The sequence below is a fragment of the Lissotriton helveticus genome, chromosome 6, assembly GCF_964261635.1.
Source record: "Lissotriton helveticus chromosome 6, aLisHel1.1, whole genome shotgun sequence".
Lineage (NCBI taxonomy): Eukaryota > Metazoa > Chordata > Amphibia > Caudata > Salamandridae > Lissotriton > Lissotriton helveticus.
The window spans coordinates 885,028,100-885,046,028 of NC_136067.1; the positions used below are offsets into that span (position 1 = coordinate 885,028,100).

The 17,929-nt window shown below is 41.4% G+C and overlaps 1 protein-coding gene across 1 annotated transcript in view; it reads right to left on the reverse strand.

The window, feature by feature from the left end:
• RFX6 (regulatory factor X6) overlaps window positions 1–16,077 on the reverse strand; it is a 424,100-nt gene extending 408,023 nt beyond the window's left edge. Inside the window, exons 1-2 of the mRNA XM_078646873.1 lie at window positions 15,538–16,077; window positions 14,913–15,069 (exon numbers count right to left, since the gene is read on the reverse strand). Of these exons, the coding sequence (XP_078502999.1) occupies window positions 14,913–15,069; window positions 15,538–15,766 (386 nt within the window). The 5' untranslated portion in view covers window positions 15,767–16,077. The remainder of the gene's footprint in view (window positions 1–14,912; window positions 15,070–15,537) is intronic.
• Window positions 16,078–17,929: the final 1,852 nt, after the last annotated feature.

The window sequence follows — 17,929 nt, forward strand, 5'->3', positions numbered from 1 at the left end:
ATTTGGGGTGGTGGCTTCCGTATAGGAGGAGACTATTCCTGTCAGTGGTTTTGGTGTAGAGATTAGTACTAAGACCTGTCTCATCTAGTCTTATCTTGAGGTCTAGGAAGGCAACTTCTGTAGTAGAGATGGTGCTACTGAACCTCAGGTAGGGGTTCTGTTCATTTAACCACATGCAGAATGCGTTGCAGGTCTCGAAGTCACCTTTCCAGAGAATCAGAATATCGTCTATATACCGACGCCAGATGGTGAGATTGTCTCTAAAGGGGTTTGTACACTCATTGACGACTGTCTCTTCAAAGTGTGCCATGTAGATACAGGCCAGGCTGGGAGCAAACGTACTACCCATCGAGGTACCCTGCACTTGATGGAACAGGTCTGTCTCAAATTGAAAAAAGTTTTCAGTGAGTGCGATTGTAGCACAAGACATGATGAAAGAGATTGGGTAGGAGAAGTCCATTCCTCCTTTTGTAAGCTGACTTCTACCACCTCTAGATTAGCTCTCTGGGGAATGTTCGTGTAGAGGGCCTCTACATCTAGGGTGACCAATAGATCGACCCCTACCCTACCCTCAATGGAATCCAATAACCTCAGGACATCACTGGTACCCTGGAGAAATGATGGTATTTTCTTAACAATGGGCTGTAGAAAATTGTCGCAGAATCTAGATAGTGGCTCAAGTAGGGACCCAATGCCAGACACTATACGACTGGAGGAGATCGCTGAGGCAATAGATACCTTACACTAGGGTGAGGATACTTACATCTGTCACTCCTCACTCTGAATGTCACGTTACAGTTAATTTGAATTAACCAGGACACTTTGTTGTGTACTCATCTGTTTTTTAACCTTTTTTGTTTTTAATCATTCAGAGCAGTAAACAGTTATGCTAATTTGCTATAGGGTAACCTGTTTACTCCCCCACCTCCCTTAGGTATGACTTTCTGAACGCACTGCTAACTCTTGGGTTGTGTATACGCCAGCTTATGCCTTATTGTACCCTTACTTTTCTCTTTTCTTCCCAGATTGCACTAAGACGTGGTAGGACCACCGGCCTACTAGTTGACCTCATGTGGAGTAGGTAAATGGTTCGCCGTCCACATCGTGTAGATAGTGTAATTTTATAGGTCCTGACGAATTGCGCTGTATCCCTATGAACGACCGCAAGAAACATGTTGACCAAACACTAATTAATCACATGGTAGAGTACACTGTCCTGGATCATTGCACCAGGAAGTCTATTTCGCCAGATTGTTTTTTATTAAGGTAGATAACCACGCTAATAAAAATCCCTGTGGATTACCTAACCTTTTTTAACTCTGCACCACCATCACTTGCACACATCTACACCCTTTCACACGAGGCCCCCATACCCGCATGCACCAACTGGCAGGGACAAAAGATCTCCGATAAAGAGCCCCATCTGGGTGCCCGTCATGCATTGCACCGCCAGCTTGATGAGGAGCAAAAACCCATATGATGAAGCATGACACCTAGCTTGCTGAGTGTGTGAGGGTTTTAGGTCCCGAAAGTGAGTACTCCTCCTGCTCTCCCTTGGTTACTCTTTGGTTGCTCTCTGGGTACCCTCAATCTGGCTTGTTTTCTCAGTGCATACCTTCCTCTCCCGCCCCTTTTCCCCCCATGGGAACTGCGAACTCTTCTTTGTTCTCACAAGAAACTTCATGTCTCAGTACTCCATCAAGAATCGGACTCCAATGGTCGTTGGGTTATTCTTAAACTCCTCATAAATCAGATCCCCATAATTTTTTTCAATGTTTATGCACCAGTTACTGTTGATAATGTCTTCTGGACTCATATTTCAGATACACTTCTTGTACTTGATGATGAATATGTTGTATTTGGAGGAGACTGTAACCAAGTTCTTGATCCTAGATAGGACTTGCTTAGTGAAATGTGTCAATACAAAGATGCACACACAATTTACCTCCACCATAAATAATAAATCTTTAATTGACATATGGAGACTATGTAATCTTGACCTTCAGGAATATCGATTTTATTCCCCTCCACATCACTCACAATCCAGAATTGATTATCTTTTTCTCAGTAAATCTCTTTACCAACATGCCCTGCACTCAGAAATTGGTTCTATTCTGATTTCAGATCATGCCCCGTTTTTGTTGATTTTGACTTACTTCCTTTTACTCCCCATGCGGGCAGGTGGCGCTTTAATAATGCCCTGCTGTCTGAGTCTAACTTCATTAGCCAATTTAACATCTTTATGTCAGAATTTTTCACCTTGAATTCTGCTCCTACTTCTTCTGTTATGATTTGGGAGTCTTTCAAAGCTGCATCAAGGGGGTTTATAATGACTTTTGTTTCCAAAAAAAGGAAAGCTTTTGAAGCCCAATCCACTCAGATGCTTACTAAAATGAAACACCTCGAACGTACTTATTACCATTTGAATACCGAATCGTCCTTAAAGAATCTCATTGATGCAAAACTTACTTTTAATAAACTCTCCACAGAGACTGCTTCATCCTATCTCTTAAGAAGTAGTTCACGGTATTATGGAGGCCAAAATAAAATGGGAAAATTGCTAGCAAATTATTTGAAAATACGACGAGACCGAACTAAGATAGAGTCCATTAAATGTCCTGCTGGTACTACTTTATTTAAAGATAGTGATATTCTGAACGAGTTTGTCTCCTTTTACACTAAATTATATACTCCGGAACAACATCCCTCTACTCGGGATTTATCCTCTTACTTCCAAACTCTTCAGTCCCCCTCTTCTTCTGAGATTGATTTTGGCCCCTTAGATAAAGACATTACTCTAGCCGAAATTACTCATACACTTTCTATATTAAAAAGAAGGAAGGCTCCTGGTCCAGATGGCTTTACTGTTGAATTTTATACCTCTTTTGCCACCATACTTCTTCTTCACCTGTTAACTCTTTTTAATTACTTCATAACGTCAGGTTCTTCCTCTGGTACATTTCAAGAAGCCATGATTTGTTTGATGCCAAAAGATAATAAAGATCCGTCCTTTTGCAAGAATTATCGACCAATATCTTTGGTTAATCTTGATTATAAGATCCTTGCAAAAATTCTTGCACTTCGTATTGATCCTATTTTACCTCATCTTATTAGTCCTGAGCATTCAGGCTTTGTGAAGGGTCGATTATCTTCTGACAATTCAAGAGTCTTTTTTAATATTCTCAGTAAGGCATTGTCTCTTGATTACCCTATCTCTGCTATAGCTTTAGATGCCAAAAAGGCTTTTGATAGGATCGGATGGGAGTTTATGTTTAAGCCTTTGGAATGGATAGGTTTACCTCCAAAATTGATTTTCCTCATCTCTTTACTATACTCTAACCCTAAAGCATCTATTTTTGTAAATGGTAAGACATCTAATTATTTTGCTCTATCTAGAGGAGTAAGACTAGGGTGTCCGTTTATCACCTCTCTTATTTATAATTGCTCTAGAAACATTTTTGACTAAGATCAGACAAGATCCACTAATTTCTGGTTTCCAATCAGGTGATGTTCATGTTAAATTATCTGCGTATGCGGATGACATTCTTCTATACTGCTCCAATCCTACCTCTTCTATTCCAGCTTTCTTACACGAGGTGGATTATTTTTCCCAACTGTCCGGTTATTGCTTAAACTCAGACAAATGTGAGATTCTACCTCTTAACATAACATGCCTTAAACATGATTTTGCTCCCACTGGTTTTTCCTGGCAACCCTCCAAAATAAAATATTTAGGCTTGTGGTTTTCTTCTAACATTCCTGACACCCGGAAGCTTAATTTTGACTCTATTAACAAAACTTTATCCGCTAATATAGAACGTTGGCATCCTCTTTTTCTTTCATGGTCTGGTAGATTAGACTCTATCAAAATGATGCTCCCCCCTCTGATTTTGTACATTCTTTCCATGATTCCAGTCCACATCCCTGGTTTCTATTTTAAGAAGATAGACTCTCTGCTTTCAAAATTTCTCTGGAGAGATAAATCACCTCGTATCGCATTATCCTTTTTAAAAGCGGATAAAGCGTCTGGTGGTCTTAAGTTCCCTGAATTAAAATTCTATCATTATACATTTTCCTTAAAACAATCATCTTGTTGGCTCTCCACAGATCATGCAACTGATCCTCCTATTTGGATCTCTCTAGAACAATCTTTTCTTTCCCCTTTCGATTTTACTGAATCTCTTGCTTTTACAAATTTGACCCCATCTTTCCGTCCCCCGGTCATCTCCCATACTCGTAAACTTCTTATTCCACTTTTACCTTCATCATACCCTTCTCCTTCTTCCCTGGATGGACACCCATTTGGCATAATACTTTATTACGTATTAAGAACCGCACCATTTATTGGAAGTCCTGGAGACTCAGGGGATTGTTTTGGATATCTCAACTACTATTGAATAATTCTCCTCTATCCTTCCCTGATCTTCAAAAGAAATTCTCACTACCATCTTCTTTCAAGGGTCAATATGCCCTTTTACTACCTTCGCTTACTCAATATCTTAGGTCTTTACCTTCTACTCCAGATTTGCCCTCTAGATGTTCCACTCTTTTTCCCTTATTGATCATTTCACCCTCTGCCTTCTCTTTATACAAGTCTTTACTTCTTTCTTCAGGTAGAGATAAAACGAAGACTGAACTGGCTTGGAAAAAAAGATTTAACGGAATGTTGGTCAAGACTTCTTTGGGATAGGCTATGGCTTAAAATTCATAAAACTTCCAGAGCTGCAAACACCTCTCAAACACTTTACTTTGTTTATCAACGACTTTTATTTACTCCAGGTAAACTAGCCTCTTTCTCTTCAGACTCTACATGTATGTAAATGTAGTTGAGCTTATATAGCGCACAGCTACCCGCAGTGGGTTTCCCGGCGCTTGCTTAGGGAACCCTTCCTGGTATTCCCCTGTGAGATAGCAGGGCATCCACAAGGTGAAAGTCAGGCATCCCGCCGCGAGGGGCCGTTGTGGAGATTAAGCAAGCTATTGCCCAGAGTCGCAGAGTGTGAACTCATGAGTCGAGGAGGCACCGGGGCGAGAATTATCGAGTCCGTGGAATTTTTAGCCCAAGACCCCACCGAGGCGGGGAATTGAACCCTGGTCCAGGACCGATCTCAGCTTCTGGGTCTGCTGCCTCTAACCCCTGAGCCACACTTCTCCACTTGCTGCTCCTGTCCCTGTACACATGCTGACTTCAAACATATGTTGTTTGACTGTCCCTATATTTCTCGCTTTTGGCAATTAGTTTGATCCCAAACTAACAACATTTTTAACACTTCTGTTCCTTTTTCCGTCTCCACTATTTTCTTGGGTTCCCTGTCCCCTTGCTGTTCTCATTCCCCATCGACTGTTAAACTAATAGATTTGTTATTAGCAGTGGAAATCCATTTAATTACCTCCAATTGGAAGCACGCAGATAACGTCACCTTTAGAGCATGGTGGAATGCTGTTTGTTTTCATCATAAACTTGATACCAATTACGTTACTCCTGTCGCCCTGTCTATTAAAAGAGATCTTTTGTGGCTGCCCTTGACTACATATATTACCCTGATTTCCCCCGTCAACACTTCTGATGAAGTCCGTAAACCTCCATGAAAGACTACATTTTTCCGTCATGTACCTTTATACTTTGTATTTCCTCACAATACTTGTTCCATATGCTTTTCATATTATATTGAGTTTCATTATATGCTGCTGGTGTGCATCCAGTGAAATACTTGCAATTGTTACTTTCTTTATATATTTGATGATTTAAGATGTATACATTCCCTGTTTTTTCTCCCTCTTATCCCCCCTTTTTTTCCTCCCCCTCTCCCCTTTGACTCCTTTTTAATTTTATATTTCTTATAATCATTTTCAGATGCCTTGTATCCTCTTGTACTTGTAAAATTGTCTTATCTTGTTATTATGGTATAATAAACTTCAAACTTAAAAAAAAGAGATCTCCACACCAACATGTACATGGACCAAAACAAAGGAAAGAGAAAAAAATGGTAAAAAAACCTTCAACGACAGCTGCAACATTTAGTTAGGGCACAGGAAACAGAATCGAATTCCTTAGCAGGGATTGAACAAATTAAAACAACTAAGCCCTTTAGTATTACAAGATTTCAGACTGTTTTTTAACACTATTTGGGCCATTTCCAAAAGTTTCCTGTGAGCTGGAAAATCGGCAAGAATGTCACAATGTTAATGTATTCAATCCAACTAGAAAGGATATATATATATAAAATGAAGATATGATTGGCTCTTCAGACGCAGAGTTTATCAGGGCCAGACTGAGAACCGAAACCGGCCCTGGCAAAGTGCTCGACCGCCCCCCTAGGGGGAGGTTGGGAGTGCGACCGAGCTCTTTGCCTGGCCGGTTTTCGGACGATTTTGTTACAGGGCCGATTTTGCAGCCATGCTGCAAAAACAGCCCTGTAACAAAAACGGCCTCCAGGGCCCAAAACCGACCCCCACCTTTGCGGCGCACCGGGGGATTGCCCGGTGCCCGCAACGGCCAGTCCTGGCCTGGAGTTGATGATTCGTTGAGGACTAGATTTGTTTGATGGGTCATCTGCATCCTTATAAAGAGTTACCTGTATGGTATCAACATGCCCAACTCTAAGATGGTGGACAATAAACACAGACTCAACTGCTATAAAAAGGCTTTGAACTTGATAGGCTGACATAGCAAGTTAACATGCAAGAACTTTATTGTAGCTGTAGCATGGTACAGTATAGGGGCAAGTGGTTAAATGACAGGGGTTCTACATGTGAGACCTTACTAGTGTTCTCAAATTAGGAGTCACACTGGGATAAGGGTGCCTACAATTTTGTGAGATGTTTTATGAACACTATAGGCCCCAGTCATCACAATTCTTTAGATACCTCCAATTGAGGTACATCCTAAATAAATACTGGGCTGAGTTGTCACCAGTTCTAAAATTCTGCCCTCTGTAAGCTAAAATCACAAGATACTCATTAGGTAGACTCAAATGTAATTAACCTACTGCTCGCCAACAATAAATGTGCTTAACAAGTTCACAGCACTGCAGACCCATTTGTTAGTGGAAATTGGTGCTCTAGAAGATGAGAAATGGACTGAGGCTAAAATGGTGCCCCACGAACATGTCATACCCGCACATCTGTGAGTTATCCAATTCAAATGTCCCACAGATAAGATTGTCCCCTGCCCCTAGGTAAGATAGGCATGACATGCTCCCCTGGCTACTCACTTCGTGAGGCTGAAAGTTTTGACTGTCTTCTTCTTGTGATTTGGAGGGTATTGGGATGCCCCATGGTCCCCTCACCAAAATTGTGTCTCGTGGTTGCCATATTTGAAAGAAAGGGTTCATGACATGCTTGCATTCTTCTTAAACTGGGTTGCCTTTTGCCTAAAGGCGATATGTTGCTCTACTGGAAATCAGACAATATCCCAGAATCTTGACCACATACAAACCACTTGCCAAGACAACATCAATAGTGAAACTACACGTGTTCCCCATTATACAGTACACTTGGCACTATATCTCCAAAGCAGAGCCGAGCCAACAATGTATACTCCACTCTTTTGTGCAGTCTGGATAAGCAGCCAAGGTATAGCTCATGTGAGAGGCACTGTGTAGATTGACAATAGATACATTATTATATCATTATTACACTGTAATAACATTTGGAGGGACGATTGTCAAAACCATCTGTGCACTCGCATTTAATGTACATATACAAAGGGCCTTTTATGCAAGGTTAGAGCTCCGTTTATGCATCATAAAGCAGGCCTGGGCAAAATTTAAATGACGCTGGTGTAATTTGCATAATTCTGGGAATTTCGCATTCTTTAAAATTCCTAAAAATGATGCCACGCTGGGTAGATATGTGTCATTCATAGTTAAAACTTAGAGCAAACGTGGCATTCAGAGTAAATGTGTACCATGAATGCACGGAATCGACAAAACTCGAGCATGTGTTGTTCGCTGTGCTTTTGGGTTTTTTTCAGTATCTTTAAGCACAAAATGCACCCTTGTATTACACAATTGGCGTTAAAACATAAAGCTAAATGATGGACTCGCATTTTCTATAATTACACATCATTTTGACGAAATTTTACATAATTGATTGAAAGCAAAATTTGCGAATTGTTGGCACTCCTCTACATGAGTGTTATTCTACACAGTGTTATTCTAGTAAGCATTAATCATAATTAGAAGTTTGTTGTCAGTAAATCTTCTCCCAGGGTTGGGCAATGGGCATCTAGGGACAGAGTGCTGTGAAAAGTTTGTCGATGCCCACAATTATGTGAGCTTAAGGGCATTCACTAACTTTTCTTCTGCTAGTTTCGCCCGCAGAAACAAGTAGTCAATCTTTATGTAGCCATAGAAGCAAAAGAAAAATTAAAACAGACATCTTAAAAATCGCTAAAAGAAGGAACCCATACAATTATTAGAACAATATTAATAATGAGAACTTGATAATAAAATTACTATTCAATAAAAACGTACAAAAGATAAAATAAAAGACTCTAAACTGCAATGTGCTTTACTTATAAAATAAAGTCCCAATGTCCTCCATATGTTAAAATGATGAGAATAGAAACAACAGACTTAATTCATCCAGCAAAAAAACATATCTCTTCCGAATACCCATAGAGCATCTTAAAAAATGTAATAACAGCATGAGTGATTTGCCCCAAGCCAAATGTTTGCAGGAATATAAGAGCTAACTTAAGTTACTGGATTCCCGCAAAACTGGGAGTAGGAAACGCTTCCGTGGATAGACATACAGTGGGCGACAAAAAACGGTGCAAAGCACTGTGCTTTGTTTAGAGTCAATTGGCTCTGGTTTAGACAAAGGACATCCATTTCTAGGGCAAATAAGCGAACACCCCCACAATCGAAGGGATGGAACTTTCTTTATACACAAAAATATTTCCCGTTTGAAGACAAAAAAGTTAAGATTTTAGGAAATGTCTTTAGCTCAAATATCCATGTACATATTTGCTTATGTGAAAATGGAATTCACAAATTAATTTAAGGAGTGTCCCCGGGTCTTTTTTATTTTAACTCAAGCTCAGAATGTCCAATAAGTGTTATTATTTTGAACACGAACTAACACTTTATTAATGCCTTAAGACATCTAATAGGTGGAAATACAACGAAAAGCAGAAGTCTCTTAACACAAATTGTGATTAAGTGATGACCGCTAAACCTGGGGCTCGGTTTCCGATTAATGTGCTGTTTAAGTAAATGTGTTCAGTGCTTCCCATTATAATTTCTCCCACGGGACACAGGGGATAGTTAAGGTACTGATTTTCAGCACCATGGAAAGCTCCGGAGCTGTACAGTGTGCAGAAATAATTTAACTCGAGAGTTCAGGAGGTGCCCTTGGAATAACACATATTCCCCCAACCTGAAACATAAGTCGTTCTTGCGCATTTTTATAGAACAAGCTCAAAGTCAAAAGAAAAGACTCAAAACGATATCAAAGTAAAATTAAACATTAAAGCATTGTGAAGATCACTGCATGTTCATTGGCTAGCTTTTTGTGGTAGCCCGGAATACAGCGAGTTCCTGTACTGATAGCTCAGAACTTAATAATTGTGGTCAAAACATTCCAACTTTGATTCGTTTTTGGGCTAGCCAACTGACTACGTTGGTGGCCCAAAATTAAAAATATATGTATTCACTAAGTAAAGCAATCTTTATCTCGTTGATGGTTGATCGAGGCTAAAACTTGTTAGTGGTGGATTCTGGGTTTAGATTTAGGGACTTGCTGCACATGCAATGCATTTGCTAGAGGTCAGGCCTACAGAAGAACACCAACAGTGATCTCAAGGTTTTGGGCACCAGAAGATGCTTCCTTAATTGTAAGATGGCTGGGACTCATGATCAGTCCCGACCCCAGTAGGCATGTATGGCATGAGTGTACACAGGACACAGCAGCACACAAGGGACATTCAAGTCCATGCCTCAGGCTGGCAACACTTGCACAGTTTGCTTGCACGTAGTTAAGTAAAATGTCAGCAAAAATATATGAATTTACACAAAATGCAAATCTGACATCTAGAGCTATAGTCCACCATAAAATGTGATCTTGTGCCTAATTTGGAAACAAGGGCACATTTTGTGCTAAAAATAGAGCGAAAAAAAGCGAAAAAAAGAAGTGTGGGGAATACCAGCTGCTTGCATGCTGGTGGTTGTGTTATTCCTGTTCCCTCCTGGTATATTAAACGACGTGGTGTAATGACCTAATTTTAGGAATTTTGCATAACATAGAATTCTCGATAATATGCGATTTACACATGTCTAAGCGAAATGTTGCCTGAGTCTAGGGACCAGACTAATTCTGTTGTCTTTTTGTACTAGTCAAAGGTGGCCCAAGTGTAATTATTCTTCCAGGGTCAAAGCAAATTAGGCCCTGGGTCCTTGCTCATGCCACATACAGTGGAGGTTAGTGGGTACAATAAATGGTGCAGAGTGCTGCCAACATGTTATAAAGCAGTGGTACAAGGGATCACACCAGATACGCCAAATCCCTGCTTCTGTTTAGGTTCATCATCACTTGAAGGTTGGGCCTTTACACTCGTAGTTTTGTCTCAGGTGAGGGATTACTGGGTCCTGCCTGCTCAGGGTAGCAGTGCAGGGCTGCTTAGTGCTTCGCTGGGCCTTCCACCATGCTGTAACCACAGCAGGGCAGGCGACAGGGCTTCACACAGTGCATGAGGCGTGGTTCCTACTCAAGAGGAAGCCAGTAGGATGCATATCCAATATCCCGGAAGGCCCCGGATAGCATCCATGAGGGTCTGTTTGCATGAGATTCCTCACTTAACCCAAGGCAGCTCCAGCTTATATTTAGCTAGTAAAAGGTGTGCAGCAGACCTCTGCCAGTTGGGACAATGCCTTGCTCAATATCTGGTTGCCAGCTAATCCTTTTAGGACTGGCTTTGTAGGATTTTCCCATTCTTGGGAAAAAAGAGGTGTTGCTGGGCAGAGCCAGTGTGTCCTGCTGCCGGTGTTTCCTGACATTTGCTAGGACTACACACCACCACACAGGTGCTGCTCTAGCGGAGGAGGCACCGCTGGGGACCTTTATGCACCACACTCAAACAGATCCCTAGAGAAAGAAAAAGAAATGGGTGATGCCCTGGCTCCATTGCATTCCTGCGAGCAGCATCCGTCCCCCAGCTTAGGAAGCGGTAACACCCAGGGGCAGGAAACTCAAAGACAGGTCCTCAATACCGTTCTCGATCATCTCTTGTAATTTAGTAATAACTTTGGTGTTTGTGATCACTATAGCGTTCACACTTAGTCTTGGGGTCCGGGTTACTCGAGGATGGATATCATTCCCCACTGGTAGGTGGTCTCTGTATTTCCATTCGGGTGGCCACTAGCCATCTCCCCTGTGGTGAAGCCATAATATACCACAAAAAGCTATTAGACTGCCACCAACCTTGACACGGAAATAAGGGACTAAAGGAGGTGCTGTTCCAGAGAGAAACGCTGGGCACACCATTTCGGAGGCTTCCCAGTCTTAAGGGGGACCAGGGGGACCCTTAGGAGCAGAGCTGTGGTTGTTCAGTTGGCTTCTTAAATGAAGGGTTCTTCACATGAAGTGGTAACTACACAAATAAAAGAGATATTCAGGGAACACAGGAAAGAATTGTAAGAACAGAACAGCAACAATCATGGACTTTCGACCTCAAATGGTATAGGCTGGTCTACCCCGTACCTGCTGGCCACTGATGATGTATCAAACAGGAGGAGCTGCTTCAATAAAGGGCCACTATGCAGCGGAGCAAGGGTGGACCCAATAAACAGCGGCGTCTGCAGAGGGGCGGAGCCTCGGCTACGTTTAGTGGCAGACAGGCAGATGTACCCTGTTTTCAAGCTTTTGGGCTCACCAGCGGAACTGACAAGCATTGACAGATGGATGCAGGAAGCAGAGAGCCCGTTGCTTTTTAGTGATTCTCAAGCGATATTTCCAAAAAGCTTTGATTTCTTATGTAGCTTTTATTTTATAGAATTATAAGTAAAATGAAAAACAGAGTTGTGGGTGCAAAAAAGGCCAGGTACAACAGTGGCCTCTAAATGCAGCACGTGCATGTTTTTTTTTTAAGGAATGCTGCGTCCACATGCTATTTCCAGTCTCCTTTTTACATGCTTGTATTTTCTAGAAATTACCCTGCCAGGTAATCTGTTTATACTGCATTGACTTTGTGATGTCATCGGGGTCCAAGTGGAGGGGATCCTGTTGGTTGCCTGTCCTTAAGTCTGCCTTGATCTAATCATTCTTTGCAGGGAAACAACTGGCTACTAAATGGTAAATACGCTAAATTTCTAACATTTCTCCTACCCCCTGTGTGTCATGTACAAAACTGTCCCTTTAAACGATGACAGAGCAGTGCATCTGCTGGATATAGACGATGGGAGTGGGGAGGGGGGCAGAGCGGGCCAGATGGATAGGCGAATGGATGGAGAGAGCGGTGTTTAACTGATAAAGGAAAGGCTAGACAGATGGATAGAAAGACACACAGGTTATCCTGGCAAAAAATGACAGGGCGGTAGGGGGGGTAGGCAGCTGATAAGAGAGGCAGACGGTGAGATAAACGGATGGTCAGATAGAGACATGGCCAGGTGGATGTATAGATCAATGGGTGTATGTATGGATGGATGGAAGGATGGATGGATGCTACAGACAAATAAATGAAAAGGCATACAGATCGGCATATGAATGGATAATCAAAACGTGATATAACAACCTATAGAGAACACGTATAGAGATGCATTACATGATGTGGTTGGTTAAAGCAACACCCAATGAAATGAATTCAGGGAGTGCTAAAATACCTCAACAACAAAATACAGCATAACACTTTGTATTATCCCTAACAAAATCTAACCAACATCTACTTCAAATTCGTTCTGAAGCCCAAACGAAGATAGAATGCTCAAAGTTCAAGGCCTCAGTTATGGAGCTTACCACCTCTGACCTCTGCCTTTAAGAAATAAATCAACATCAATCTTTCTCTGATCCACCTTGAGCCAGTTCAATTTACTCAGGTACTTTGAGTTGATTAATTTCACAGAGCTGCACTTCGTCACAAGACATTGGGGCGGATTTACAAGCCCCTTGCAAAATCTTTACGACACCGTTGGGTCACTTCTGTGACGCAGCGGCATCGTAAACAATGCACCACTATGCAACATATTTACAAGGTGACGCATCTAGGCAGATGTGTCACGTTGTAAAGCCCTGCGCTATATTATACCTGCGTCAGCTATAATGTAAACAGGGTGGGCGTTCCGTCGCAAGGAAGCATCGTAATAGTGATGCAGGGAAATCTACAAGATTTCACTCAGTCACTTTTACGAGCCCACTGCGTCAACACCTTATGCCTGCTTGGAGCAGGCATAAGGAGTGATGCAGCATAGCCAGTATAGACCGCCCCTGAGCAGTGCTGCAGTTGCGTCACGGTTGAGACATGACTCCAGCACTGAGTTACCTTTACGCCAAGCATCTGTGCCACGGTGCGCTGGGTTGTAAATGCACCGCATCCATGGTGGCACAACGGTTTTTTAACGTCATGTAAAATAACTGGCACATCCCTGCTAATATGCAGGGATGTGCCAGGTATTGTAAATCTGCCCCATGGTTTTTTAACTGGGCTGAGTGGTCGAAGAATGGAAGAACGTCCACAGAGAGGGACAGATGGAAGGATGAATGAATGCACATACATTTTATTACTGTATGAGTTTAATTATTGGGCAATTCATTTGGGGCTGCACGGTAAGACGTAATGAAGACGTTTTTCACTCAATAATTAAAATCACGCTTCAAAAATGTATTACATTGTATTTTTTCATGCAAAAGAATCCCAAACGAGTTCTGCGAGACGCGTGGAATGTATTTGTGGGCTTACAATCTACAGGGGTGTTTCAGTATTTCAGTATGCTTATGGCTTTCCCAGAACCCTTAAAATAATAAAGACATGATTAACAGTGAGTATTTTCACGAATTTCAGTTGCACTGCAATTCAAAAATTTTTGATGATATTGCGGTGACAAATGGCGCTCTATAAAAACTTATGACATTGACATTGACATGTGTGTAGAGACAGAAAGAGGTGCATGACTTCTACTGCTAGTGGACTGTCACAGTAATATTCCTAAAGATGTCACCTACCAAATTAGAGGCGTGTCTAGCTCCCACCGTTTGAACATATTCAAAACATCAGCATGTAATTGTTTATTGATTACAATTTCACTAGATTTTTAAGTACACTAAAAAGATTAAGCAAAATGAATGATTCAACTAAACCACACCGGTACCACTTCCAAAAACGAGTAGATGGCATATATATTTAAAACTGAGCATGCACAATTTAAAAGGTGGGTAACGGCTAGGGTGGTGTCAAAATGAGAAAGTTACGTTCAGAAAATGTTATGAAATTTCATATAATTTTATCAAAAGAATGCAAATATGTGCCTTTAGCATGAAAAGTGGTTTATGCGTATCTCACAGTGCTATTTTAATGCAAGGGTGACATGCACGTAAAAAAGTCACACTGGCAAGAGACTGGTTCAAGCAGAAAATGTCTCTTGGCAACACCTTTTTTGCATGAATTTGCCTCGCATGGCCAAACATAAGCAAAATAGTGAAAAGTGAAATTTCAAGACATTTCGCAAATTTCACCGAAAGCTAAATTTGGAAATTCCCTTAATTTCACCAGTGTAATTTAAATTTCTACCAGGCAATTACTAGTAATGGCATCAGAAACGTTCTCCTCTCAATGTTAAAGAAATATTTTACATCACATTAATCTCTTTAATTCAGTGAAATGCTTCACCATGCTTGCAATCATCAGACATGCACCCAAATGGGAGACAATTCCAAGAAGTCTCCTCGCCCTGACTGATTTAATCCCTGAACCCCCTTACCAAAGCAGAGTGAGCTGGGTCTGCTTCTTCTTATCCTTAATGATCTGTGTGATGGTTTTCCTTTGAGACAGTTGCTTGTCTAGAGAGTTTACTCTCTTATACAGGGCTTCGATGTCCTCTTCTTCTGAAGACATGGTCTCGCCAATGAGATGCATTTCTAGATATATGGGGCAAATAAAAAAAAATGATTGCAATGGCTCCTCAAATGCTTTGAGACGTCAAATCTTGCACCCGTTAACTTCTGCTCCTATGGAGCTCTCTTTACATTTGAAGGTGATGCTGTGGCATTTTCAGTAACAACACCAGAATTGCCAGTACAGACACACATTCGCAAACTCACTTCAATTCGTGATCACACAACTAAGTCACTGCAATCACCATTTATTTGAACAACTTAAAAAAAACTTTTGGGGGGAATTCGTTTGACACAATTCAAAACAATATCACCATTGTTTTCCATATACAGCACAACCATAGTCAAAAACAATCATGGCCGTGGCTTTTGGGGGCAGCCTACGCGAGTTCTCACTGCATACCCGTAATCCTTTAAATATGGAGGGACATCACCAATACCTTCATTTGGAAATCATTCACCACATCCCAGTGGTTTCAGAATGTAACTCACCTGCCTTTATCCCTATGGTTGGCCCAGCCTCTTCTTCCTCACTGGTCAGCAGGTTCCCTTCCACACTGTCAGCGCCAAGGCTTCCGTCAGAGTAGGGGATCAGCCCCTTTCCCGCAAGGCTTCGATAGCAATCCTCATGTTGGAGTCTGGGTGACACCTTGAGAGATGGGTGCTCGCCCTGGAAGGAATCCTCTGCACCCAGGGTTTCTGATGGCCTCTTCATTGGCATCTTGCCTCCGTGGTGTGAAATGTGCACGTGCAGGTCTTGGAAGAAACACCTGAAGGCTTCAGGGAGGTACCACAGACATGAGGCACCTCCCTAACCCAAAGAAACAGGTGGTCGTGATGCAAAACAAAAATCAATCTCAGTGTTTCCTAACTAATTATTGCACACAAATAGGCTTGTAAATTAATCCACTGCTCGAAAATGAAACGAAAACAAAAACAAAAACAGAAACGGTAAAAGTATCTTGGATCCAATGAAGAAAAAATCCAGCAGGTACATTAGCTGTCTGCATCAGGGCCTGACAGATCCATTGTGAGCCCCTCTATATCATTTGCTATTTTAAGCCAGCTCCTGGCCACGCCCCTCTGTTAGCACAAGCTGCTATCATAGGCACAGCAGTTGATCATCAACAGGTTGGAGCCTCGGATCCCAAGCACTTTTACTCTGAAAAAAAATGGCTGCCCGAACCAGTACTAATTACATTGAAAGTGACGTTGCTTCAATGATTTGGGTTTATTTATCATCTCGCCGTGCGTGGGGGGCGGCGGTGGAGTGCCGTTCGGGGCCTTTAATGATTAACAGAGTGGAACAATCGCCTCTGATTGTGTCAGTCAAAGGGGGTGTTTATTATGTGTTTCCATATCTCGAGCGGGGCGAATGAACCCATGGCGCGCGCTGAATGGTTCTCTTTGCAGAGTCAGTGATGCCAAATGCGCACATATTAACAGCAGTAGTAAAGGGAAAGCTGTCCTCAGTGTCAGCCACCAGCGGCCTGCGATGTGGGAGGGGTACTCACCTACATGTTTATTTATTGTACCCCGCCGTTAATTGTACCATTTGACAAATGGGTACATTTTACTTGTTAGAACTTCTGTTTTGAAAATTAAATCCATATTCAGGCGCTTCAAAAGAACTTTCGGAACCTGCCTGGGGACGTCTTTCCTTGTTAAAGTAAAAGAAATGCTTAGGTATTATTACCTTGTTTCCCCTAGAAAACATGAGCTTATCCGTATCTTGAGATAAAAATAAAATTAAAAAAAGCATTCTTCCTTTGCTACTGAATCCCAAAAGGAATAATTTCACAAAGAAAACATGTTCCCATAAATTTAAATTATCTCTGTTTTCAAATTCAGAATATTCTTTTCTTGGCTTTTCCCCTTGATATATACCTAAACTATCCATGAGAACAGTTCTTTTACAAATCTAAATTTCACCGAATTACAGCACCAAACCAGAATGACTCATTCACACCAGTAGTTCTCCAAGGTGGATTTGAATCCACTCTTCTTGTATGGCTCTGTCTCAGGAAGCAGAAATCATTTGCATTTTTAAAAATCTTTGGGCCATATGTATCAGGCAAATTAGCATTCGCAAAGGCCGAAATTCGCAGAATTTCGGCCTTTACGAATGCTAATTTGCTAAATGATATGTATGAAACATTTTGGCTGCAAAATAAGGAATCGCAAAATCTGCCATTCCTTATTTTGCGATTGCACTTAAGGAATCACAAATTTTGCGATTCCTTAAATGCAATGTATCAAAGAAAAATTAATTCAAAAATGCCCATAAGGATTCGCAAATTATCACCAACTTCTAGTTGGTGGTAAGTTGCGAATTCTTTTAAAAAAGCAATTTATTTAAAATCCAAAGGTGCCATATGACGCTCATACATGCCCTTAGGGCATGTATGTGCGCCATATGCCCACACATGTCATTTTCAGGAGTGCAGCAGGGTGTTCTTGTGACACCCCTGCACCCTTGAAAATATTCCTACATTGCGATTAGCAAACTGCTAATCGCAAATTTCCCCTTCATTCCTATGGGCCTCCTGGCCCATAGATATGAATGGGAAATTTGCGATTAGCAATTTGCTAATCGCAATTTAGGAATGTTAAGGAATCGATAAAGAGAAGCGATTTCCTACATGCATACCATTTTGCGATTTCTAAATAGCGATTCCTTAAAAATCGCTATTTAGAAATCGCAAATGGTGATGATGATACATATGGCCCTCAATTCAATGGTGGCATTGAATGCGATCATTTTATTTTGTCCGAATAACATTATTCATATATTATGCATTAGCTCCTTATCGACTTTTTTTGATTTTGGATGAGCTTAGAAATGTAACTCATGCAGTGGATGTGTAAAGATAACAGTGTACCG